Source organism: Lingula anatina, chromosome 10, assembly GCF_051362555.1.
Source record: "Lingula anatina isolate TDL-2025a chromosome 10, LinAna3.0, whole genome shotgun sequence".
NCBI lineage: Eukaryota > Metazoa > Brachiopoda > Lingulata > Lingulida > Lingulidae > Lingula > Lingula anatina.
Genome location: NC_141776.1, coordinates 2,549,468 through 2,575,410, shown reverse-complemented (window position 1 = coordinate 2,575,410; position 25,943 = coordinate 2,549,468). Strand labels below are relative to the sequence as shown.

Sequence of the window (25,943 nt, the reverse complement as noted above, 5' to 3'; positions counted from 1 at the left end):
AGAAAACAGCATAACTACTAAAATAATAGACCGATCATGCTGATTTTCGAACTTGACCTGCTTTTTAGTAAGACTGATTACTCCTGTTAGTTTCATGACAACAGGCCTATCGGTTTTCCTTGAAATGCGTTTACAGTGTTGCATATATGCTGAAAAGTGAAAAAACCGCATAACTTCTACAATAATGGCCCGATCATGCTGATTTTCGAACTTGACCTGCGTATTATGAATATTTATCAGCTCTGTAAATATAAAGGCCAAAAGTACAACTGTCTTCCACTTATCGTGTTTACGCTGAAAGTGCACGGTGACGGCGACGACGGAGACGACAGACGCAGTTGATTTCAATATGTACAGACACATCTGTGTCTGTACATAAAAATGATTGTTCTAAGGAAACGGCACTACCAATTTGGTAAAGACCGTAAGTTAGAATTTCTTTGCTATAATTTGAGGGGGGGAGAGAGAGAGAGAGACGGAGACAGAGAGCACTCAGCATTTCATTTTTCTTTTTTTTGTAAAATAAAACACAACTTACGTCGAAACTCACATTTCGTACATGAAAAGAAGGATATCATAGAAAAAATGAAATACGATATTACTCATCTACCTAGAAAAAAATGTGACAAGGGTGCATTTCGACCTATGCAAATACACCGACAAATCCTAAAATCCAGGGGGTTCAAGTTAAGAGTGTGACCTAAGGTCCAAGTAGCTAATCCACGTGTAGTGTGTGAGGAGACGCGGTAACGGTGACGCGGCGGGTAAAACCATAATGTCCCAGCGCCTTTTTTAGTGTTACAATATTCCTGCTGGTCTCACAGTAAATACTGGTATTACTGATGATATTTTTAAAAGCATTTAGTAACAAGAATACAAGAGGTCGTGCAAGCTTGATTCATTAAGGGGAAAAACACTTGTCGTACAGTGTCATTTTTTAAACATATCAAAGTACACTCTTTCCCAAAATGGTTGGTACACGGAAATTTTGGGATGCATATCGCCCTGTTTCTTTCATTATCATTGATATTATCAAATTAATACCGTTTATATTGTTAAATATGTGAAGCTGGAGGATTGGTAGAGTCAAGGAAAAACAAACAATGCAAATATGAAAAAAAGCGTTAATTTATTTAGTTTTTTCTTTCTCATGCCCCCCAAAAGAGTACTTTTTTACATAACAGTACCAAGTGAAAAATTAAACATAAATTTATACTTTGATTGACAATTAATATGAAATTAGGGGAAATTGTCAAGATACATCTTCAGAGTTCATTATTAATCTAAATAGCGGGTATGCCCACCCCGAGCTTGGATAATGGCCGCCAGAGGGCGTGGCATACTGTGAACTAGAGTTACAGCTTTTTGGAAAGGAATTCTGGTCCATTCATCTTGAAGGGCATTTTGCAGTTCATCTAGATTTGTAGGGGGAGGGTTTCTCCTCTGAATAGCACGAACAAGTTCGTCCCACATTTGCTCAATTGGGTTTGCATCTGGGCTTCTTGCTGGCTGTGGCATCAGCTGAATGTTGTTTTGTCGGATATAGTCTGCAATTAAGCGGGCTGTGTGGGGAGTTGGGTTGTCATCTTGCTATCTAAAATTGTCTCTGTATATCTCTTTTTCGAACGGCTCCAGGTTCTGCTGGAGAATGTCTCTGTATCTGGCAGCGTTAAGGTTTTCGTCCAGAGTAAGCAATGGGCAAATACCGTTGCTGCAAGTGACACCCCAAACATGTACAGAACCAACTCCTCTCCAGCTATGAGAGTGCGTAGGCTCCCCGGGGAGAGGCTATTAACTGAAAATATTCAGGAAACAATAGCTGGAGGAGTACTCTGTGTGTGTGTGTGTGGGGGGGGGGGGGGGGGGGGGCGATATGCATCCAAAAATATTCAGTGTACCAACCATTTTGGGCAAGAGTGTATATCATTGTTAAAAAAAAAAGAATGTAACTTCATTATACAGCAGTATAACATGACTGTAAAAGTGCGAAAACGAGTAAAAAAATAGTTGAATTAGTTTTGTTGTCATTTTTGAACCTTGACATGAAATTGGTTAGTTTATAGATTTAACGTGCATAATGAATTATTTAACTTTCCCGCTCCTACATTATCGTATAACTAATAGTTTTTCTAACCAATATCATTACCTTCCAATATAACAGTTGTAATTTAAAAAGGTGTCCATAATTATGTTTTCAACAAGTAATGTTCACAAAGTTTTGCTGTAATTCTTCTCTATTTTTGTCGTAAAAATGATGTCGCCTGGTAATGTCTGATATACTTCTTAACTTGAAGTTAATGAACATAGCGATATGTTTTCACCTTGCCTCCCAGCTTTCCTACTACAAGCTGTCCTTTGTTATCAATGGTCAAACCCATTGGCAATGAAACCTGTTGTGGCCCCACCACGTATCTTAAAAGATGACCATCTGAGGTCAGAACAACCACCCTATTATTTTCATAGTCAGCAATGAAGATGTGCCCCACGCTGTCTGTACACACTCCACTGGGGGAGTTCAGGTATCCATCACCTGAGCCGCTCTCACCTTGTGTACCATACTGGAACACTACATCACCCTGGGGGGTCACTCCATATACACAGTGTCCATCACTGTCACTCACCACAATGATGTCACGACATGGGAGCACTGCAATGTATCGTGGATCTTCACACATAGGAACACTGATCTTATTGATAAGACTGTACTGCACAGCGTCGTACACACAGATACATTTATTGGTCCTATCACAGACAAGTATGTGTCCATTGTTGTCTACTGTAACACCCCGGGGACCAGACATGTCACCCTGACCAAATGTATGGACATGTTTCGCGGAGGAGGAATACACTCGGCACCCATTATCACATGAAACCACCAGTCTGTCCTTACTGAGCACGGTGACACCCCTGGGATATGGAACTTCAGCCTCAAATAGCACCTCATGAGATGGTGATATTGCTTTAAGTTTACCCGATATGGGAAAAACTAAATACAATGTCCCACTTTGGCTGCATGATATGTCCCATACATCTTTCATACTGCTATCTAACTCACCCACCAAATATGCAGCATCCAGCCATTCTAATTTCTTCACACGACCAAAGAAGTCCACTGGAAGTTTTTCTTTACTGAAAGCGATCTCTGTTGTTTTTACCTGAACGGTGGGTCTGACATTGTTCAGTTCTTTCATCCTTGCTTGGATATTTTTAGCGTGTGTCACCACCTCCGTGTGGGAGCCATGTTGAACAAGCTGTTTGGCAAACTCACATGTGCTGTGGATGGACACTTTCTGTAATTGAACGCGATCTTTCTCAGCCTCGAGTGACTTCATGTACGTTGCGGCATGGTCTTTTGCTTCTGCTATCAACTGAGCAGAAATACGCTGAACCTCTTTTATAATATCCGCCTCCTGTTGTTGTATGTCGGCCACCGTTTGGTTTACGAGGTCATTTGTATCTTTCTGTTGCTTAGATATTTCTGACTCTGCTTTCTCAAACAGTGCAATGTTCATAGAAACATCATTAATGGCATTATTTATTTTCTCTTTTTGAATTTCTGCTACATCTGCAATGTCTACACAGTTGTGTTTGTTGTGTTTGGTGAGAATACAGTCGCGACACACAACAACATCGTCATCTGTGCAATAAAAGGTTAACTGTTGTCCTATGTGTTTATTACAAAGAGGTGTAGCGTCCATTTCTTCCTGGACTTGTTTATCGTGATCACACACTGAAATCATTGTGTGTCCCTGCAGAAATTTTATAGTGTCATGCTGTTTTTGTCGACAGTTCTCACAGAAAAAATGTTTGCAATCTTGACAGTAAAATTGAGCTACTTGTAAGTGACAGTTACCGCATATTTTGTCTTTATTCTCTGTTGTCAACATGAAGTCCTTCACTTTGGACAAAAAGAAGTTACGGACAAGTTTCTCCAGCCCTCCTGGTGGAACAGGCGCCTCCTGGCGGCACACTGGACACGTGATATTGCCTCCAGTCCCACTCGCCGCCACGTGCTGGGCAAGACAAGCCAGGCAGAAAGTGTGATAGCATGGGAGGAGACGCGGGTCTTCATATTCATGAAGACATATGTGACACGTTAGAAAATTGTCACTGAAGACTTCGTTCAACCTCTTTGATGCCATGACTCTAAGATTAATATGGGACGCACACTGCCAAAAGGTTGTAAATTATGCCTCGTCACTTAATGGCGGCTCTGCCTTTGACTGGATTGTTTCACAATGCGTCTGTGTTATATACAACAACATCGGACAGGGCCACCTGACTGGGTGATGAAATCTGTGCAAGGATCGGTGAGGGTTGCTAGGGTCGCCTACACTTTGATGACCGACGCACCGAAGAGTCTTAAATCACCTTACAATGGCATTGTTCCAAGATTGGCCTGCATTTACATGTAAAAAAAATGAGAAAGTTAACATTTTGTAAAATTTAAGTCAACTCTTTTGGTTATAGACAGGAGATAAACATTTATACCAAATGTTCCTATTTCATCGAGCATCTCGTGCACGTTTTATTTTGCGAATACAATGCACCGTGATTGTATCAGCATCAATTTGATTTCTAGTATAAATTTCAGATGTAGATTAAATACTTATTATTATCCGTATTCTCCTATTGTCACCCTCTTTGGACCCATGACCTGTAACAAAATCACCTGATTTTATTAAATATTAACGTGTCTATAACGTATACCCGGTAAACACGATAAGAGACAATAGTAATTGATATCGGCAAGTGCAGCAGTTTGAGTTCTTTGTTTTAGCGCTCAGCATGCAGTTCAGACAACCCTTCCCCCGACAACGTGCTCCTGTCCGTTTCAGCACGGTGTCGGTAGTTTTTATTATCAACTGTAGATCTTTATACGTGTGTAACAATCGCAAACACTCGGACAAACACGCGGTCATGGTTTGACAAAGGTCACCTGTTCATATACATATTTATATTTCTTTAACTTTCGGTTTCTTCCCTGTATAATTAACAAGTTAAAGATTGTTTCCCGCCTCCAAATATTGCAGACATATAAATCAATATAACATCAAAGTAATATGCATTTTTTTTATCTTTCAAGTAACTTTGTAAATAAACTAAAATACCATTCACTTCCCTTTTGATTACATCCCCTAACCCAGTTTCATGGATTGCAGGGGATATTGCGATTTCATTTCCTAATAGGAAAAAGAGAAAATAACTGCATTCAAGTGCAATAGCCAATTATCAAGTTCAATTTCAATCACTGTAATTTTGTTTATATTCTTATGCTGAGCACATTCTAGATGGCTCATTTAAACCTGCACTAACTGTAGACTTGGGTGAACGTGGGGAACACACCTCACTCGTCCTGATAGCTGGAGTCACCTGAGCTGTACGCCCCACCACGAGGCTCTTGATACAGGAGATAGCAGAACTGGGCTAGTTTATTAACCCAGACGCTGATTGTCTGCGAAGTTATTCTATGAAGACTATCTGATAACATTTTGTTCAGGGACATGTTGTTTACCGCTCAAAACAAAGACAAGAGAATGTCAGTGATTAAGCACTTATTACCTTACCCGCCCGCCACTACCAATGTCTAACATGTTATTTTACGGGGATTTGGAACTTCCCAAATACCTTCAAACTATGGTTCTTTAAGTCTGCACTAACTGTAGACTTGGGTGTACGTGAGAACAGACCTCACTCGTCCCACCACGAGGCACTTGTTACAAGAGATAGCAGAACTGGTCCCGTAACTCGAAAGTATCGCTTTGTACCGTTCACCAATATAATCTCCACACTTGTTAATTAATTTGATTGGAGTCGCTTGCTTGTGCACTCGACTCGTTTTATGAGCTTACCTGTAATTATATAACGTAAGTGGACGTGTGCAATTTGATTAATGAAAATTAGTATGTACCGCCAAATATTGCGACACTGATAAGAAATATGTAATGAAACCCTTTTGTATACTTTAGGTATTTTAACTTTTATATAGGCTCAGAACGCAATCTGCGATTCTATGGTTCGTGCCAGCTTTACGTAAAGTCGCTCAAAGAAAACCCAAGGACACATAATGACCAGTTAAATGGTTTATTTGTTGACACTCTTTAACTACATCATTTACGTGAAGTCTGTAACTTCTCAACCATCACCCATGACTCGCTCCCGTCTCCTAGCTCCCCAGAGCGGGCTCCCTCAGTATCTCAATCTGAACTCCCAAGTTTTAAATCTGAACGTCTTATATACATATTTCTTATCAGTAGAAACGAGCTGCAGAATTTTGAATAGACTGATTTTTCCCCATTTGATAGTTAGGCATTCCGAACAACAACAGGATGTTGCAGTAATCATGTCTAGAAGCCACAAATGCATGGATGAATAGCTCTGTTTACTTGCTGTTAATAAGGTGAAGAATCTTAGACATTAGTTGCCAACTGAAATATGGTGATTTACATACTTTGTTAATGTGTGATGTCATATGTCACATTTATTGTTGAGAATTACTCCCTGGTTCTAACGCTTGTTGTGATAACATATCTTTAACTCTGATACTGTGTAGTGCTGTCTCTGGAAAACTTGGTGTTTGACTGGGTTCCCATACCAAGATCGATCAAATAGGTCCGATCCATGTCCGGAGGTTTCTTGCCAAATTTCTTTCAGCTTAAGCGGCTTAGATGTCTGGCACGCATACTGAAGCTGCCAAACGATAGTTAATATCCCCATGGCAGTTTCAGTAGGCGTTACGAACATCTAAGCCGCCTTAGCTGATTACGATTAATCGAGAATCCCCATGGAGAAAGATCGAGCCATAGTAAATACGATAATCTATGGTAATGGTGTCTAAGTAGTTTGTCGGGAGCCAAAATCTGAATTCATACACACAAGTCTCAATAGTTGGTTTTTCATCATGAAAAGGGTAAAGTTTATAGTGTAAAGAAAATAGGACCGAGCTCAGACCACATAATGCGCTTAAAACTTTTATATTACCAAATACAAAAATAAGGTAAATATTAAATAAATCAAATAAAAAGCTCAAGGTACAAAATAATAAGAAATATTGGTAATTACCGACCTTGAAATTTGGGTAACTTTTCCTCTATCGCCAAGGTTTCTACCCTCCGCCAGGTCCACAGATATTTAAACAGAACACTAGATACACGGTGTGTCTGGCTATTCACTAGCTGTTAACTAAAATTTTCCTGAGCAAAAATGTTCATTAGCTTGGTAGTTGGATCATACATGAAAATTATCAAACACAAGCTGAAATATTTCAGCATGTGTGTGATAATTTTCATGTATAAAATTTTCCTGTTCCGAAAGAATTGTCCTTAGCATTATGGGGTATGGACTACGGTTCCTAGTAGACTACCATTCTTGTCACATCAGTCCAGACATGACCTGAGATGTTACCGCCATCTAGTGACTGCATCTTGTATTAATCATAAGACAAGGCGTCACATTATGTTTATGCTCAAAATGGGGCTCCTAGACAACAGAATGCGTTAAGTGAACGAGGGCAGCAGAATATGCGCCTTTCACACAATACCTGCAAAGAAACTGAACAGACCGACAACGCTGCATGAATAGTGGGCCTGCACTTTACCCTCTGTCAGGGCCGTAGATGAATAATGTCCATTTGTAAAAATGTGATATGAATAATCCAGAGACATATCTGTGAATATCTAACAAAAAATCAATCTGTGTCCCTGGTAGAGGGTACCCGCTTTACACTATCAGTTCTTACGAGACTGTAAAACACGTGCGTTATACGATAGTTTAGCGTATTTTGTACATGAAAGGATGCGCTGAGTCTATCAAACAAGGGCTCATTCCAAATAAAACTATCGCTCTATCGATCCAAATCCGAGGGGACTCGCGCTGAATGGTAGTCGTGTGTGCACGCCCACTTCCGTTGATCTGTACAAAACCACACGCGACCAGTAGAAGCAGGTTAACTGCGCACGCGCGTCATTATTTGTAGAAATGTGTATTCAAATGCCAGGTGCATAAAGAATTTAAGCCTAGATTGCAAAATAATACTTCTCTTGAAAGAGTGAAAAATACTGAGTAGTTTTCGTTTTAAAAATCCGCAATACAGTGAATATGTATCATGCTTTGAAAGGCGAGTTATAGTTTGTACAGTTTAGTAACGCCTCATTTATACATGTATTATTATTCATTTTATTGTGCATTATGTACCGGTTTATAGCCCTATAGTACAATCATATCAGCTCCACCAGCCTCGGACATTTCTTCTTTTCAAACATGTTTTGGGTTTTCGTCAAAATGGCTATTGAAGTACATTATACACACATGTACATTCGCGTGTCTTGTCGTCTTCACAGTGTCTTAAAACTTCATTTTTAACCACGAGATAAATCAGTTCAGCTTTAAGAACACCATGAGACGTTCGTCTTCAACTGCTTCGTCAAAAGCACGGTAATCACCTAGGTAATCCTCGCCGTTAAAAAGCTGTGGGGGAATACTCAACGCGCCGAAACAGACCTGTAATGGCTAAGAACGTACCAATACACTCCAAACAGGCAGCCATAATGGCAATAGTTAAAACGTAGCTAACGTAGGCAGTCTTCATGGCGTACTACAGCAAATTGAATTTAATAGAGGGAGAGAGAGAGAGAGAGGAAAAGAAGCGGAGTAAGAAGGAATGAGGGGGTGGGGGGGTGGAGAGAGATTATTTTCATGATTTCATCGACGCTCCACATCACAATTTCAATACAATATGAAAGAACTGGTAGTAGTAGTAATTCGACTCCGATCATACATGTATATGTTACTCACGACAGTCGGTCTTTTCCATTATTGCGTTATTTATAACATAAAATCATAGTTAACCAAACACAGTACTGTATCACCTGTAATGTTCTTTATGATTAATAAAGTATATACTATTTTAATATTATGTCACGTACCTCACTGACAAAGAGAGAGCAAGAGGGTGTGGTCCAGTAGCGTTCTCAGTGCGCTGATGGGTGTGACGGCCACGGGTGCCACGGTCTGTGTGTGGGATAGATATAAGACAATACCCTTTCACTCGAGTGATGTATCCCAGAACATCTGGAGCCTCAGTGAATTAGGTATTCATGGCATATGTCTTGAGAGGGCGGCAGTGTAGTGTTTGACATGCATATACCGAGAGAAAAAAAAATCATTTCACCGTAAAACACCCCTTCAACCGAATAAACCGTTCCAATATCACTCTCTAAATGTATTGAGGATTAGACCACGGTGTAAATGAAGAACAAAAGACTCGGACGTGGTGTAACTCGCATAACCGCACGTCTTGCATGAATGCGTTATAACCCGTTCATGGACCGTGGTCTAAATAAGATAGACCCCTCGTCAGCGGGGGTTATGTGACATCCACTCGTGCTACGCACTCGTGTATGCCACATAACCCTCGCTGACTCGGGGTCTATCTATTACATAAACTCGGCGGCCAACTCCCGTCAATTGCTTACGAAAGGAAACTTGTTAAAATGTTGTTATAATTTATCTTAGCACTTGTTGTTGAAAGTCCAATTGCTTGAACAGTTTTCAATCAAACGTTACCGCAGACCATTCTGCCAGTCCGACCGGGCCACTCCCACAAGTTGGCATATCTGTTGAACAAATGCGCAATGGCGTAGCTGTCGTCTTTCAGTGACAGTACAACATGGAATAAATCTATACCGGTAACTCTGACGACGAGGCGGTTTCAGAGTGTACTAATATTCAAAATCATTTTAGAGCTTATTGCAGATTCAAAGATGAAATACATTTGATTTTTAGTGATGTTTTTGATGAAAAGCTGGTGATGGAGAAGAAGAATTAAAAATGAAAAAGAAAAAAAGATAAATAACACAAACTGTGCAATCAAATTAATCAAGTCACACGCCCGCTACATTCTTTATAGTATTATGTAATGGCAGTCAGCAATTCATTTTTCTTTTTCTGATAACAAATTACAACTTATATCCAAACTCACATATTTGTACATGAAAAGAAGTATATCATAAAAATATTAAAATATATTGCTCATTTACTTTTGAGTTGAGTTTGTGACCTCAGGTCCAAGTAGCTGATCCACGTGTAGTGTATGAGACGTACGTGGTAACGGTGACTTGTATCCGCCTTCATGCTGATATTGCGGCGAGATGGAGGTAAAAGCATAATGTTACTCTCACAATATTCCTGCTGGTCTCACGGTAAATACTGGTATTACTGACGATATTTTTAAAAGCATTTATTTACAAGAATACAAGAGATCGTGGAAGCTTGTTACATGAACCTTTGATTCAATGAAGGTAAAATCACTTGCAATTCTCGTACTGTGTCCTTTTTTTAGAAACATATAAAACTATGTCATTGCTCAAATAAAAGATTTTAACTTCATTATACAGTAGTATTTCTTGACTGTAAAAGTGCAAAAAAAAAAAAGAGTGAAAAAATAATAGTTAAATTTGTTTTGTTGTCACTTTAGAACCTCGACATGAAATTGGTTAGCTTACAGAATTAAGGTACACAATGAATAATTTTACTTTCCCGCTTCTACATTATCGTATAACTAATAGTTTTTAAACCATCACCTTCCAATATAACAGTTAAAATTTCAAAAATGTCCATAATTATGTGTTCTACAAGTATGTTCACAAAGTTTCGCTGTAATTTTTCTCTCTTTTTGTTGTAAAAATGATGTTGCTTGGTAATGTCTGTCATATTACTTAAATTGTAGTTAAGAAACATAGCGAAATGTTTTCACCTTGCCTTCTTCTTCCCCCACTACAAGCTGTCCTTTAATATCAATGGCCACACCTGCTGGCTTTGAAACCCGCTGTGGACCCACCACGTATCTCAACAGTTCACCATCTGAGGTCAGAACAACCACCCTGTCATTCCACTGGTCAGCAATGAAGATGTGCCCCACGCTGTCTGTACACAATCCCCAGGGGGAGTCCAGGTATCCATCATCTGAGTCTCCCTCACCTGGTGTACCATATTGGAACACTACATCACCCTCGGGGGTCACTCCATATACACAGTGTCCCTCTCTGTCACTCACCACAATGGTGTCACGACATGGGAGCACTGCAATGTATCGTGGATCTTCACACATAGGAACACTGATCTTATTGATAAGATTGTACTGCACAGCGTCATACACACAGATACAGTTATTGGTCTTATCACAGACAAGTATGTGTCCATTGTTGTCCACAGTAACACCCCTGGGCGCAGACATGTCACCCTGACCAAATGTTTGGACATGTTTCCCGGAGGAAGAATACACTCGGCATACATCTTGGCATGTAACCACCAGTCTGTCATCACTGAGCACGGTGACACCACTGGGATATGGTACATCAACCTGGAATATCACCTCATGAGATGGTGATATTGCTATAAGTCTACCCGGCCAGTCAGAAACTAAATACATTGTTCCACTTTGACTGCACGATATCTCCCAAACATTTTGCACACTGCTCTCAAACTCACCCACCAGAGATGCGGTATGTAGCCATTCTAAATTCTTCACACGACCAAAGAAGTCCACTGGAAGTTTTCCTTTACTGAAAGTGATCTCTGTTGTTTTTACCTGTATGGTGGGTCTGACATTGTTCAGTTCTTTCATCCTTGCTTGGATATTTTTAGCGTGTGTCATCACCTCCGTGTGGGAGCCATGTTGAACAAGCTGTTTGGCAAACTCACATGTGCTGTGGATGGATACTTTCTGTAGTTGAACGCGATCTTTCTCAGCCTCGAGTAACTTCATGTGCGTTGCGGCGTGGTCTTTTGCTTCTGTTATCAACCGAGCAGAAATGCGCTGAACCTCTTTTATAATATCCGCCTCATGATGTTGCATGTCGGCCACCGTTTTGTTTACGGCGTCAGTTGTATCTTTCTGTTGCTTAGATATTTCCGACTCTGCATTTTCAAATAGTGAAATGTTCTTAGATACATCATTAACGGCACTATTCATTTTTTCTTTGTGGATTTCAGCTACATCTGCAATGTCTACACAGTTGTGTTTGTTGTGTTTGGTGAGAATACAATCACGACACACAACAACATTGTCATCTGTGCAATAAAAGGTTAACTGTTGTCCTTTGTGTTTATCACAAAATAGCGTAGCGTCCATTTCTTCCTGGACTTGCTTATCGTGATCAGACTCTGAAATCATTGTGTGTCCCTGCAGAAATTTTATAGCGTCATGCTGTTTTTGTCGACAGTTTTCACAGAAAAAATGTTTGCAATCTTGACAGTAAAATTGAGCAACTTGTGAGTCACAGTTACCGCACATTTTGCTTTTACTCTCTGTTGTCAACATGAACTCCTTTACCTTGGACAAAAAGAAGTTACGGACAAGTTTCTCCAGCCCACCTTGTGGAACAGGCGTCTCCTGGCGACACACTGGACACGTGATGTTGCCTCCCGTCCCACTCGCTGCCACGTGCTGGGCAAGACAAGCCAGGCAGAAAGTGTGATAGCACGGGAGGACACGCGGGTCATCGTACTCGTGAAGACAGATGTGACACGTGAGAAAATTGTCACTGAACTCCTCGTACAACTTCTTTGATGCCATGACTTTAAACCGAATATAAGGTTTACACACAGCCAAAAGGCTGTATAATTAGTCTCGTCACTTCATGATGTCGCGTTTTTCCGTGGCCTTTTCTGTCTGTGACTAAACTGGTTAACACTGCTTCTGGATCATATATACACGAACATCAGACCATGTCATCTGACACGGTTTCTGGTGTCCTTTACACCTAGATTCCCATTGTGGGCAGACGATCGCAATCTGTAAAGCAAAAAAGGCATCAATCATTGTTCCAAAGAAAAATAGATTTTTATAAATGGCTGAATAAATTCTATCTTATCTGACTGACTTGAGAGATAAACGCCATCGATTAAATCTTATTCTCCTGGTTATGGATCAAAAGTACGCCGCGGTGTCGGCAAATGTTTATATGACAAGTTGCATTTTAACATTGTGGTTACAAGGAAGACAGAGGCACGTACAGCAAGTCACATTATCTGTGAATCATCCTGGTCCTGTACAGTCCAATATCAACGTGATAAAACAAGTAGATGTTTTAAGCCCCACGTTTTAGGACACACTAAAACTTCCGTGTTTCATATGAGAGGGAGAGAGAGGGAGAAGAAAGAGAGAGAGAGAGAGAGAGAGAGAGAGAGAGAGAGAGAGAGAAGGTGGGAGGGGGAGGAAGAGAGAGAGTGAGAGAGAGAGAGAGAGAGAGAGAGAGGGAGGGAGGGAGAAGGGAGAGAGAGAGAGAGAGAGAGAGTGAGAGAGAGAGGGAGGGAGAAGGAAACGAGAGACAGGCGTGAGTACAGATAGAGGGAGACATGCCACGCAAAGACCAGTTATTTAGCTTGGTTGCACTGAAAATGCATTGGTAAAAAACTTCAATTGTCCTAAAGGATGACTCACTTATCAAAAATCTTGAATATTGACACATTCGATATAGGCGCACTAACCCTAAACCACCTTCCTTGTCTCAGTTCTACTTGCTGAGGGCGTATATGAAATTCCCTATGGCACGTCTATCGTAAGGCTCTTACTATACTGCTTAACAAACTGTAGTGTAAACACATTAACAGAAATCTAAAATGACCCAGTGTCCTTGAGTTTCATATGATTCCGTCGAAGCTCTGCGACACACTTTCAATGTACTGTACAATGCATAAAGTAGGTCGACTCGATTACATATTTGTGACGCTACAAGATGTCTTTTCACTATTGCTTTATTTATTATATGCCCATATTATACTTAAAACACCGTATGGTGTCAACTGTAAATATAAATATGCTATTAAAGTATTCACTACTTACGGAGTGAGATTGTAGAACACTGTGTATTGTGTCTCTATTTTGTTTTTGTTCGTCTCTGGTACCGTACACGTCTGCACGGTAGCTAAGCACAGGATTCAAACGACTGCGCATGCGCAAAAGTGTTTTGTTTGCAGTAAAAAAGTGGGTGAAATTGACAAAGCCAGCCGGTGTTAACCGTTTGTATGATTTAATCTAATTTGCTTCCTGGTGTCGTTTTGAGAAATTATATTGGAAATATTTTGTTGGTATTTGCCTCTTGTATTAATAGTGTTAGCTATATGTGTACCTTAGGAAATTTTCCACCACTCTCTCACCCTTGATAAATAAGACACAGTGCTTGGTCGCTAGTGTGAATGTTATTTCTAATTGCATTAAATAATGTAGGAAGGTTAATTTTAGGCACTACATGTCAGAAAACCCAACAAGGATCGACGTAACGCATTTAACTTTCGATGCCACGAAATGATCAACAAATTTAATTTCTCGAAAGCGAGGCAAAGTCACTAATCTACAGGAGATGATTTATAGCCTCGTAAAAATTAAATGTTTTATTAAAAATCTAAAAAGCGCTAAACCAAAATACTTCTTGGTTGTAATTGGGATCTTTAATGATAATTAATTTAATCACACATCATTAAACATAAAACCCTACATCGTCTTATTTATTAGACAAATTGATATTATGTAGAACTTGGAGGCTAAAAACACCAAAGTTGTCTAGTTTCACATCGAGGCACGATTTTTTGTTCGTGTGCTCAGTGGCTGTGGTATGAGTCGTAGACGATACGTCACTTCTGGCCTTCCTTGTTTGGTAACTTTGAAGCAAGACATTTGCATATATGATGAAAATGAGTTTATTTTTCAATTTTGGATCATTTGAAATATTTAAAATTAAATTTAGAAATTAACCTTTAATTTGGTGTGTTATTTTTTATATCAAGATGAAATTTTACTGCCTGGGGCCAGGTTTACAATCCCCTCTGCTGCATTTTAGTGCTTATTTCAGCCGACTGGCGGTAGCACCTTAAAAGTCATGTCAGGTCACTGGAAGGCTACACCATCAATGTACCCTGATTTTTAAAATGTTTTTAGGACTTGGGTAGAAGTGTTCAAACCAGAAGTGTTGCGATTGTTGAAGCATGGAAAGTATTTTAAGAGAATTAAACGTTACAATGGAAGTGAATGGGATTTTTAATAGTGGTTTGCAACCTGTACTCACAGGGATCAGGCGGGGAAGTTGGGCTCTCCACCTCATGGGTGGAGGTTTCTCCAAAAATTGAAAACACGATTAGACGTCGTAGTTATCAGATCAGACGGCAAAATACGACTAGTCGTGAAAACGTAACTAGAAGCCAAAATTCGATTTGACGATAATGGGCGCTCATGCCAATGGTCTTGGCTACCCTTGCGCCGACGTCACAGTCAGTACCGCGAAATTCTGACACTGAAAGTGCTTGCGATTGACAGATTGAGAAGAGTTGACAGGTGTTGTACTATAGTACTGTAGGCTAGTATAGCGAATTACAATAATGGCTAACAACAGTAGTATTCGAGTGACAACAGTAGTATTCGATTCACGTCCGCCATTTTGATCACTGTGGATCATGTGAGTTGGCCTTGATTGTTCGTACTAGTATATGAGCGCCATCTAGCGTCAAACCCCCTACACACAATACCTGCAAAGAAACTGAACAGACCGACGACCCTGCATGCGTGGATAGTGGGTCCTGTAATGGCTAAGAACATACCAATAAACTCCACACAGGCAGCCATAATGGCAATGGCCAAAACGTAGCTAACGGAGGCAGTCTTCATGGCGTAGTACAGCAACCTGGAAAGACACGGGGCCATAGCTTTTATCTGTATCTCGCATACATTGGTCGAATATTGAGTCTCGTCGGAGCCCTTTTGAGTAAATTGTTAATAAACTTAATACAGAGAGAGAAAGGGGTAGGAAAAGAAACGCAGTAAGAAGGAATGATGGGGGGGGGGGATGGAGAGATTATTTTCATGACTTCACTGACGCTCCACATCACAATTTCAATACAATATGAAAGAACTGGTAGTAGTAGTAATTCGTCCCGATCTTACATGTATATGTTACTCACGACAGTCGGTCTATTCAATTATTGCGTTATTTATGATATAAAATCGTAGCTAACAAAACACAGTACTGTATCACCTGTAATGTTATTTTTGATTAATAACCTATATACTATTTTAATATTATGTCACGTACCTCACTGACAAGGAGAGAGCGAGAGGGTGTGGTCCTGTAGATTTCTCAGCTCGCTGATTGGTGTGACGGCCATGGGTGCCACGGTCTGTGTGTGGGATAGATATAAGACAATATCCTTTCACTCGAGTGATGTATCCCAGAACATCTGGAGCCTCAGTGAAAAGGTATTCATGTCATATGTCTTGAGAGGGCGGCAGTGTAGTGTTTGACATGCATATACCGAGAGAAAAAAATCATTTCACCGTAAAACACCCCTTCAACCGAATAAAGCGTTCCAATATCACACTCTCTAAATATACTGAAGAATGAACTCGGGGGCCAACTCCCGTCAATTGCTTACGAAAGGAAAATTTGTTAAAACATTGTCATTATTTAGCTTAGCACTTGTCGTGGAAGGTCAAATTGCTTGAACAGATTTCAATCAAACGTTGCCACTGACCATTCTGCCAGTCCGACCGGGCCACTCCCTCAAGTTGGGATATTTCAAAGACAAACGCGCAATGGTTTACCTGTTGCCTTTCAGTGACAAGTACAACGTGGAATAAATCTACTTTTTAATGATAATTCTGACGACGTGGTGGTCTCAGAATGTGCTATTAATATTCAAAATCATTCCAGTGCTTATTGCAGATTTAAAAGTGAAATGCATTTGATTCTGAATGGTATTTCTAATGAAAAGCTGGGAATGGAGAGGAAAACTAAAAAATTAAAAAAGATAAATAACACAAACTGCACTAAAATTTTATAGAACAACAAGGTGTGTGTCAGATCGCATTACGGAGTATCAGCCACTTCACCCATTTTGCCTGGCGCACGATGTGATAGCGATGATCCTAAGTGCTACCCGGATGACAGGTACAACTGAAGGCTTACAAAATTTTCTGATGGGGTATGATACTCCGTAATATGATCTGACACACACCTTGAAAACGGGTAGTGTGGTCTGATATACCGGTTTATTCTGGATCCGTAGGTGCCGCGTCTGGTAGTTGGGTAGGCCTGTTATCTTATCTGACTGGCTTGAGAGATAAACGTCTTCGATTAAATCTTATGCTCGTGATTTTGGGTCCTAACGCGGTGGTGTCGACCAATGTTTATATGACAAGTTGTATTTTAACATTGTGGTTACGAGGAAGACAGGGGCACGTAGAGGAAGTCACATTATCCGTGACTCGTCCTGGTGCTGTACAGTCTAATATCACCACGATAAAACAAGTAGATGTTTGTAAGCCCCGTGTGGTATGTGTCGTCGGCAATTTTTTATGTTTTGTTTTGCTTTGTTTGTTTTTGTTGTTTGTCTTGTTTACTTTGTGTTGTCTCGTCTTGGTGTGAGTGGCGCCCTCATATGTAGGATGATTAGTGTTCTGTTGGTAATAAAACGTCACCATGTATTGTCATGGTTGTAACACACTTAGTACTGTACGCGAAAGAGTGGAGACAGCATTGTTATGTACGTATTTTTATAGATATTTAAGGTATGTGTTGTATTGTGGTGTCTTCATTGTGATATTTTTATTAAGTTAAAATTTATATTTTGTTTATTCTTTTTCTTTCATTTGTTTCAATCAAATTTCAGTTCACCGTCGCCATATTGATTGTTTCTAGACGAGTGTAAATAAATGTTTATTCCTCCGACGGTGATTTTGTTTTGACATTTGCTACAGTATGGATACACCAAAGCTTCCGTGTTTTATATGAGAGAGAGAAACAGAGAGAGAGGCGTGAGAATTAAGAGATAGAGAAGGGCAGACCATGCAAAAACCTGTTTTTTTTATCTAGGGTGCACTGAAAATGCATTGGTATAAAAACCCTAATCAACAATCTGGAATATTGACCCGTTTTGATACTCTAACCCTAAACCAATTACTTGTCTCAGTTGTACTTGCTGAGGGCGTATATGAAATTCTCTATGACATGCCCATATCGTAAGGCCCCTACTATACTGCTTAACAAACTTATTAATAAAAACACATTAATAAAAATCTAAAATGACCCAGTGTCCTCGAGTTTCATATGATTCCGTCGAAGCTCTGCGACACACTTTCAACGTGCAGTACAATGCATAAAGTACATGTAGGTCGACTCGATTATATATTTGTTACGCACCAAGATTAGTGTTAAGGTTTGGCCCGTCTTAGCTGTTATGCACATCGGTGGAGATAGCGTTTTACTTTTTTCACTAGAGCACGCGCTTATCATAGTTATGTTCTGATCATTAAAAGTCACTAATTCCCGCAATGAGGTAAGACTTTATGAATCATTTAGTAATTTAAACAGTTAATAAGAACTTTATAAGTTGTAATTGTAACATAATTTAAGGATAATTTCTTAATTTGATGTATTTTGTTCATTTCAGTTTCTACGTGACAATTTCAATGACAAGCAAATAAAATAGATGTGAAAAAGACTAAAGAAGTTTGCTTATTCGTAGACTCGCCCTTCAAGAAATCGACGCCTTCAAGAAATCGACGAAAACCGGAAGTGCTTGTTTTTTGCACTATTTTTCCTGTCATGCCCATCGTAAACACTGTGTTGTCAAGTAAAACGAAGCGTCTGATACAAAGTATCAAACGCGGCATTCACGTGCTTGCTTGCGCTGCGTTCAGTACACTTTGTTTACACTGACAAGTCGAGGTCAGGAATGCACAATGTTTTTTAATTACGCAGTTTCAATTTTGATTAGTGAATTTTCTTTTATCTGCATGGTCATTTTCCGAACATTTGTATGAGCCACGAAATATTTCTCATCGGAAAATCACACAGCAGCTTTCCAAGTAGAAGCGAGTGACGTCATGACGCACTTCCGGTTTTCGTCGAGATCTTGAAGGGATTAGCGTTACGGTTTGCTGCACATTTTAAGCGTTCTGTCTCAAAATGTACTCAACTGCTTGGATTGAAATTTACAGAACTTATTCTTCACATGATATCACACATATGTGCTTAATTTGAGAGCTTTAGCTGTTATATGTTTTCTACAGTGCCCATTCAAAATTGAAAAAGAGCTATTTTCCGTTGATTTCTTGAAGGGCAAGTCTAACAGTAGAAACTCAGCGACGATTTAGTGAAAGACGATCAGCATAGTATTTAGAAAAGATGGCAACACAAGCAGAAATGATACTTCTGCAAGCAGAACTGAAAAGGGTAGAGTCGGATATAGACCAAACGATGTGTGAGTTGGAAAAGCATTTTAACTTCACAAAGTCAAATATAAAAAAGCCATCTACGCCCAAAAACGCACTAACATCTTGTGCCCCACTCACTTTGTGTGAGCAAACTACGATAGCAAAGGAACTCAGTAAACCAAGAATTCAGATTCAAGTATTTGAAGGTGACCCGATCAAATATGTGCTGTTTAAGAGACAGTTCAAAAGTAGAATCATAGAAACATGCGACTCTGACGATGAAAAACTGAACTATCTACTGCAATACACCAGAGGTGAGCCTCATGAAATTACGCTAGGATTCGTTCACTTAGATGCATCCATTGGTTTCAAGGCCGCATGGAAGGAATTTGAGAGAAGGTATGGGGACCAAGAACAGATTGCGACATCGTATATAAACCGTGCCTTACAGTGGCCAGTGATAAAGCATGATGATTATGTCGCACTAGACAAATACGGCATATTTTTAAGGGAATGTGAATATGCAGTAAAAGAAATAGATGCCATTCCAGTCCTCGAGTATCCTGATAACCTTAAGAGGCTAATGACGAAGCTGCCGCTCAAATTGCATGATAAATGGAGAAGCATTATAGTATATGAAAGGAAGGAAAGGGGACAGAAGATAACCTTTCAGGTTTTCGTCGATTTTGTGCAGAAAGAAGCACGAAAATTGGCTGACCCCATTTTTGGAAAGGTTCCACCGCCACCAGAGAGACCTATACCAGCATCAAGGAGAAGAGTTCCAGCACAAACAGTACTGTCTAGTACCTCTGCATCCAGCAACGAAAGACACGTTCACAAGTGTATATTATGCAAGGAACAACATAAACTTCACCAATGCCCAGAAATGCAAGAAAAGACAATGGATGAAAGAATCAGCATTATAAAGAATAATGGTTTATGTTTTGGGTGCCTTGCATATGGTCACAGAAAACATGAATGCAGAAATAAAATGAAATGCCAAAAATGTAACTCTTATCATCCAACAATTCTACACGATGACAATTACACTAGTAAAGTAGTGGGAGCAGCTGAATGCCATACCACCCACAGTTCTGAGAATGTGCATTCCATGATAGTGCCAGTTGTAGTGCACCACGAGGATAATCCAGACATTTATTCAGTGGTATATGCAGTACTAGACGAGCAGTCAGATGCCTGCTTTGTAAAGTCCTCGACCCTCAGTGAACTCGAATGTAAAGGGAAGCATGTAGACATCAGACTTTCAACCATACTTGGAGAAAAAACCGTCCCGAGCAGGAAAGTTAGAGGACTTGTTGTGAGAGGTCTGAACCAAGAGACATTAATTGAGCTCCCAGATACATACTCCAGAGACTCCATTCCAGTTAAGCGATCACAGATACCCAGACCAGAAACTGCTAAGAAATGGCCACACTTGCACTCAATTGCTGATAAGATTACTCCTTATCGCCCAGACATAGAGGTAGGGCTGCTGTTGGGAGTAAACTGCATGAAAGCCATTAGAGGTCTGGAATACGTACATGGTAGAGGAGAGGAGCCATATGCATACAGATGTAACCTAGGTTGGGGTATAGTAGGGCCAGTGGACAAATCAAGACCCATAGATGAGAACAAGAGCTTTGCAACACATGCCTTTGCCTTTAGAACACAAGTGACAGAGATCAGCCCCGCTGAGGTTTGCAGTCTCTTTGACGAAGGTTTCGACCAACAGAAAGATGAAAGGCTAAGCCTTCAAGACCAGAAGTTCATGAAGATTATGGAGGAGGGCATACATTTCAACGAGGGTTTTTACGAGATGCCACTACCATTTAAAGATGGACATCCAGCATTGCCAAACAACAAACCAGCAGCTGAGATCAGGCTAGAGCAGCTAAGGAAAAGGCTAATCCACAACCCGAAGTATTATGAGCACTATAACAGTTTTATGCAGGACCTCAAAGATAAATGCTATGCAGAAGAATCACCTCATGAAGATGGAGGTTGGTACTTACCACATCATGGTGTATATCACCCCAAGAAACGTGAGAAATTACGAGTGGTGTTTGATGCCAGTGCAAAACATGAAAATGTTGCGCTAAACGACTGCCTGTTGAAAGGACCTGATCAGAATAACTCGCTCATAGGTGTTTTATTGAGGTTTAGAGAGCAGCCAGTAGCAATCATGGGTGACATGGAGAACATGTTTCACAGGTTTAAAGTGAAAGAAGAGGATAGAAAGTTTTTACAGTTCCTATGGTGGAAAGACGGTGACCTCAGTATTAATCCCATCACATACAGAATGACGTCTCATATATTTGGAGCGTTAAGTTCACCAGCATGCGCATTGTATGGACTGAGGAAACTAGCAGAGGACTACCAAGATGAGTATTCACCAGACGTCACTGCCTTTCTTAAGAATGACTTTTATGTGGACGATGGACTCAAGAGCATCGAGTCAAGTGAAGAAGCTATACGTCTTGTTAGTGAAACAAGAGAGCTGCTGAACAAAGGTAACCTAAGACTTCACAAGCTAGTATCAAACAACCGTGAAGTGATGAATACAATCCCAATGTCAGAGCGAGCCAAAGAAATGAGAAACATTGACCTTAACAGAGACACATTGCCAATATGCCCAGCTTTAGGAGTACAGTGGTGTGTAGAAGCGGACAGTTTTCAGTTTAAGGTCCAGATCAATGATAAGCCATTAACAAGAAGGGGAATTCTCTCCACTGTAAGTTCCATATTTGACCCTTTAGGCCTTGTCTCACCATTCATCCTTGCCGGTAAGAAAATTCTCCAAGAGCTATGCAGAGACGGTGCAGAGTGGGATGATCAAGTGCCAGAGAGTATTAGATGCAGATGGGAAAGATGGCGCTCAGATTTGCTGAACTTAACCAAGTTGAATATACCACGGTGCTATAAGCCAAATGATTTTGGTGAAGTGACTACTGCAGAACTTCATCACTTCTCAGATGCCAGTGTAGAAGGCCTAGGTCAGTGTAGTTACTTGAGACTTAAAAGCAACACAGGAAGAATAGCAACCACATTAGTTATGGGCAAGTCCAAGGTAGCTCCCTCTAAACCAGTGACAGTCCCACGCTTAGAGTTGTCAGCAGCAGTGATGTCTATAAAGGTGGGGACCTTTCTTGCCAAGGAGTTAGAGTATGAGGACATCACCCATGTGTATTGGACTGACAGCAGGGTTGTTCTAGGGTATGTCAATAATGATGCTAAAAGATTTCATGTCTTTGTAGCTAATAGAATACAACAAATTAGAGAAGTCAGTCAGCCATCGCAATGGAGGCATGTTAAGTCCAGTGACAACCCAGCTGATATAGCCTCCAGGGGAACAGGTGTGACAGAGCTACTACAGAACGAACAGTGGTGGAATGGGCCAGACTTCCTGCTCATTGATGAACCACTATCTACCACTAATACCAAATTCAGACTAGCACCAGATGACCCAGAAGTACGCAAATCTGAAGTCAGTGTATTTGCTACTAAAATAGAAACCAACCACGATCACTTGTCTGATGTATTGAAAAGGTTTTCTTCCTGGAACAGAGCAACACGAGTTGTTACGTGGTGTTTACGATTCATACAGAAGCTGAAAAAAGCCAAGAACAGGAAATCTACACAGCAGAACACAGTTGAGACAAACAATGAACCGTTGAATGTTCAAGAAATACAAGTGGCAGAAAAGATCATTCTCAAGTCAACACAGACTGCTACATTTGAGAAGGAAATTGAAATACTGAAAGCAATTAACAGAGAAGATAACAGTGAACACACAGAGAGAAAACAGGCAAGATATCGCAACGAACAAATCAAGAAAACCAGTTCACTATACCGCCTAGACCCATTTTTATGTGAAGATGGACTACTCAGAGTACAGTAGGTGGTCGTATAAAGAAAGCAAATCTACCCAGAGAGCTTACACACCCAGTGAATCTGCCTAAGCATCATCACGTTACAAATCTCATAATTGACCACTATCATACACGATGCGGACATTCGGGAAGTGGCATTACTCTTAATGAAGTCCGAGCTAGTGGTTATTGGATAATTTCTGGCCGTGCCAAGATTGGATCATATATATGGAAATGTGTGACCTGTCGTAAGCTACGAGCAAACTCACAGAGTCAGAAAATGTCAGATCTTCCAGCTGACAGACTGGAACCAGCACCTCCATTCACCTACAGTGCAGTAGATTTCTTTGGACCATTCTATGTGAAGGAGGGAAGAAAGCAGATGAAGAGATATGGTGCTATGTTTACATGTTTAGCATCACGTGCTATTCATATAGAAGTTGCATATTCACTCAGCACAGATTCTTTCATTAACTGCTACAGACGCTTTGTATGCAGGCGTGGACCAGTACGTCTACTCAGAGCAGACCGTGGAACCAATTTCATTGGAGTTAAGGGAGAGCAAGAAACTGCCTTTATGGATATGGATCAGGACAAGATCAGGAGAGAACTTCTGAAAGACCACTGTGACTGGATTCAGTTTGAAATGAATGTTCCTCATGCTTCACATATGGGAGGCGTGTGGGAAAGGATGATCAGATCAGCCAGAAATGCTTTATCAGGACTTCTCACAGCTCACAGTGACCGTTTAGATGATGATTCCTTGTCCACATTGTTAACTGAGGCAGAAGCCACAGTTAACAGTAGACCTTTGACTTACATTGATACACAGTCACCAGATTCTCCAATGCCTTTGTCTCCAAATCAGCTCCTGACCCTGAAAACTAAGGTCGTGATGCCACCACCTGGGAATTTCATAAGGAAAGACACACAGGAAAGAAGATGGCGACATGTTCAATATCTAGCCAATGAATTTTGGAACAGGTGGAGAAAGGAATTTCTTCCTACATTACAAGAGAGAAAAAAGTGGATCAAACAATGTAGAGATGTACAAGTTGGAGATATTGTTCTCATGATAGATGACAGTGCACCAAGAAATCAGTGGCCACTTGGTCGCATAGCAGAAATCTTTCAAAGTGCAGATGGATATGTGCGTAAGGTCAAGTTGAAAGTTAGGGACTCTACATATGAGAGACCAGTGCACAAGTTAATTCTTTTATTGACCGGAGAAGACCCCGTCGAGGAGCCAAAATAACTGTTAACTGTGACAATGTCAGTTTGTTATGATTCTATGCTACAGTTTGTGTAGATTTAATGAACACTTTTGTTTTCTAAAGACAGTTACATGTTGAGCTATTTGTGTTTATGGGATTGCAAAGTATTTTATGTTTTAATACGGTAATTAACAGTAAGTTTTGATGTTCCTTAAAGGTGTTTAAGGTACGGTAATTCTTAATAATTTCCGAGCAAATATTTTTTATACGTAATGATAAGGTAAACAGTGTATATTGTGTAAATTGCTTTCACAATTTAGGGAAGCCATGTTAAGGTTTGGCCCGTCTTAGCTGTTATGCACATCGGTGGAGATAGCGTTTTACTTTTTTTACTAGAGCACGCGCTTATCATAGTTATGTTCTGATCATTAAAAGTCACTAATTCCCGCAATGAGGTAAGACTTTATGAATCATTTAGTAATTTAAACAGTTAATAAGAACTTTATTAGTTGTAATTGTAACATAATTTAAGGATAATTTCTTAATTTGATGTATTTTGTTCATTTCAGTTTCTACGTGACAATTTCAATGACAAGCAAATAAAATAGATGTGAAAAAGACTAAAGAAGTTTGCTTATTCGTAACAATTAGTCTTTCCCACTATTGCGTTATTCCTGATAATATGCCTATACAGTACTTCAAAAAACCGTGTGGTCGATCAACTGTTAATATTTATACGCCATTAAAGTATTCACTACTTACAATGTGAGATTGTAGATCACTGTGTATTGTGTCTCAATTTTGTTTTTGTTCGTCTCTGGTACCGTACACGTCTGCACGGTAGCTGAGCACAGGATTCAAACAACTGCGCATGAGCGAAACTGTTTCGTTTGCAATAAACAAGTTGGTGAAATTCACAAAGCCAGCCGGTGTTAACCATTTGGTTGATTTAATTTCGTTTGCTTCCTGGTGTCGTTTTGAAAAATTATTTTGGAAATATTTTGTTGATTGTGTTGAAAAAGCAAAGCCAGTGGGCTAGCTTTCCTTAGAATAACACTTATTTTGCCTTTATTGTATTTGCCTTTTGTATTTATAGAGTTATATGTGTACCCAAGGGGATTTTCGACCCCTCTCCCACCCTTGATAAAGACATGGTGCTTGATCGCTAGTGTAAATTATTTCTAATTGTATTTAATAATATAGGAAGGTTAATTTTAGGCACTTCATATGAGAAAACCCACCAGGTCGGCGAAATTAAGGGATCGACGCAACCCATGAAACTTTCGCTGCCGCGAAATGATCAACAAATTTAATTTCTCGAAAGCGCGGCAAAGTCACTAAACTACAGGAGATGATTTATAGCCTCGTTAATATTGAATGTTTTATTAAAAATCTTAAAAGCGCTAAACCAAAATAATTCTTTGTTGTAATTGGGATCTTTAATAATAATAAATACAATCACACATCATTAAAAATTAAACCCTAGGTCGGCTTATTTATTAGACAACTTGATTTTTGTAGAATTTGGAGGCTAAAAACACCAAAGTTGTTTGGTTTCATATCGAGGCACGATGTTTTGTTGGCGGCTGTGGTGTAAGCTGTAGGTGATACGTCACTTCCAGCCTTCCTTGTTTGGCAAGACATTTGCATATATGA

General features: G+C 40.0%; 3 protein-coding genes across 5 annotated transcripts in view; all 3 read right to left on the bottom strand.

The window, feature by feature from the left end:
* The window catches only part of LOC147759367 (SH3 domain-binding glutamic acid-rich-like protein 3), a 191,822-nt gene that overhangs the window by 11,240 nt on the left and 154,639 nt on the right, over nt 1-25,943 (bottom strand). Inside the window, exon 1 of one of the 3 annotated variants that reach the window (XM_086997499.1) lies at nt 15,592-15,698. The exons of the other annotated variants lie outside the window; for them this stretch is intronic. Within the exon in view, the coding sequence (XP_086853625.1) occupies nt 15,592-15,694 (103 nt within the window). The 5' untranslated portion in view covers nt 15,695-15,698. Of the gene's footprint in view, nt 1-15,591; nt 15,699-25,943 lie in introns of those variants that run through there. 3 annotated transcript variants of the gene reach the window in all.
* On the bottom strand, nt 1,918-4,275 carry LOC106158734 (E3 ubiquitin-protein ligase TRIM45-like). The gene has a single exon (XM_013534815.3). It carries the CDS (start codon nt 4,140-4,142, stop codon nt 2,295-2,297), a length of 1,848 nt encoding a protein of 615 aa, XP_013390269.2. The 5' UTR covers nt 4,143-4,275; the 3' UTR covers nt 1,918-2,294.
* Nucleotides 9,885-12,695, bottom strand: LOC147759382 (uncharacterized). The gene has a single exon (XM_086997489.1). The coding sequence runs from the start codon at nt 12,572-12,574 to the stop codon at nt 10,727-10,729; it is 1,848 nt and encodes a 615-aa protein (XP_086853615.1). The 5' UTR covers nt 12,575-12,695; the 3' UTR covers nt 9,885-10,726.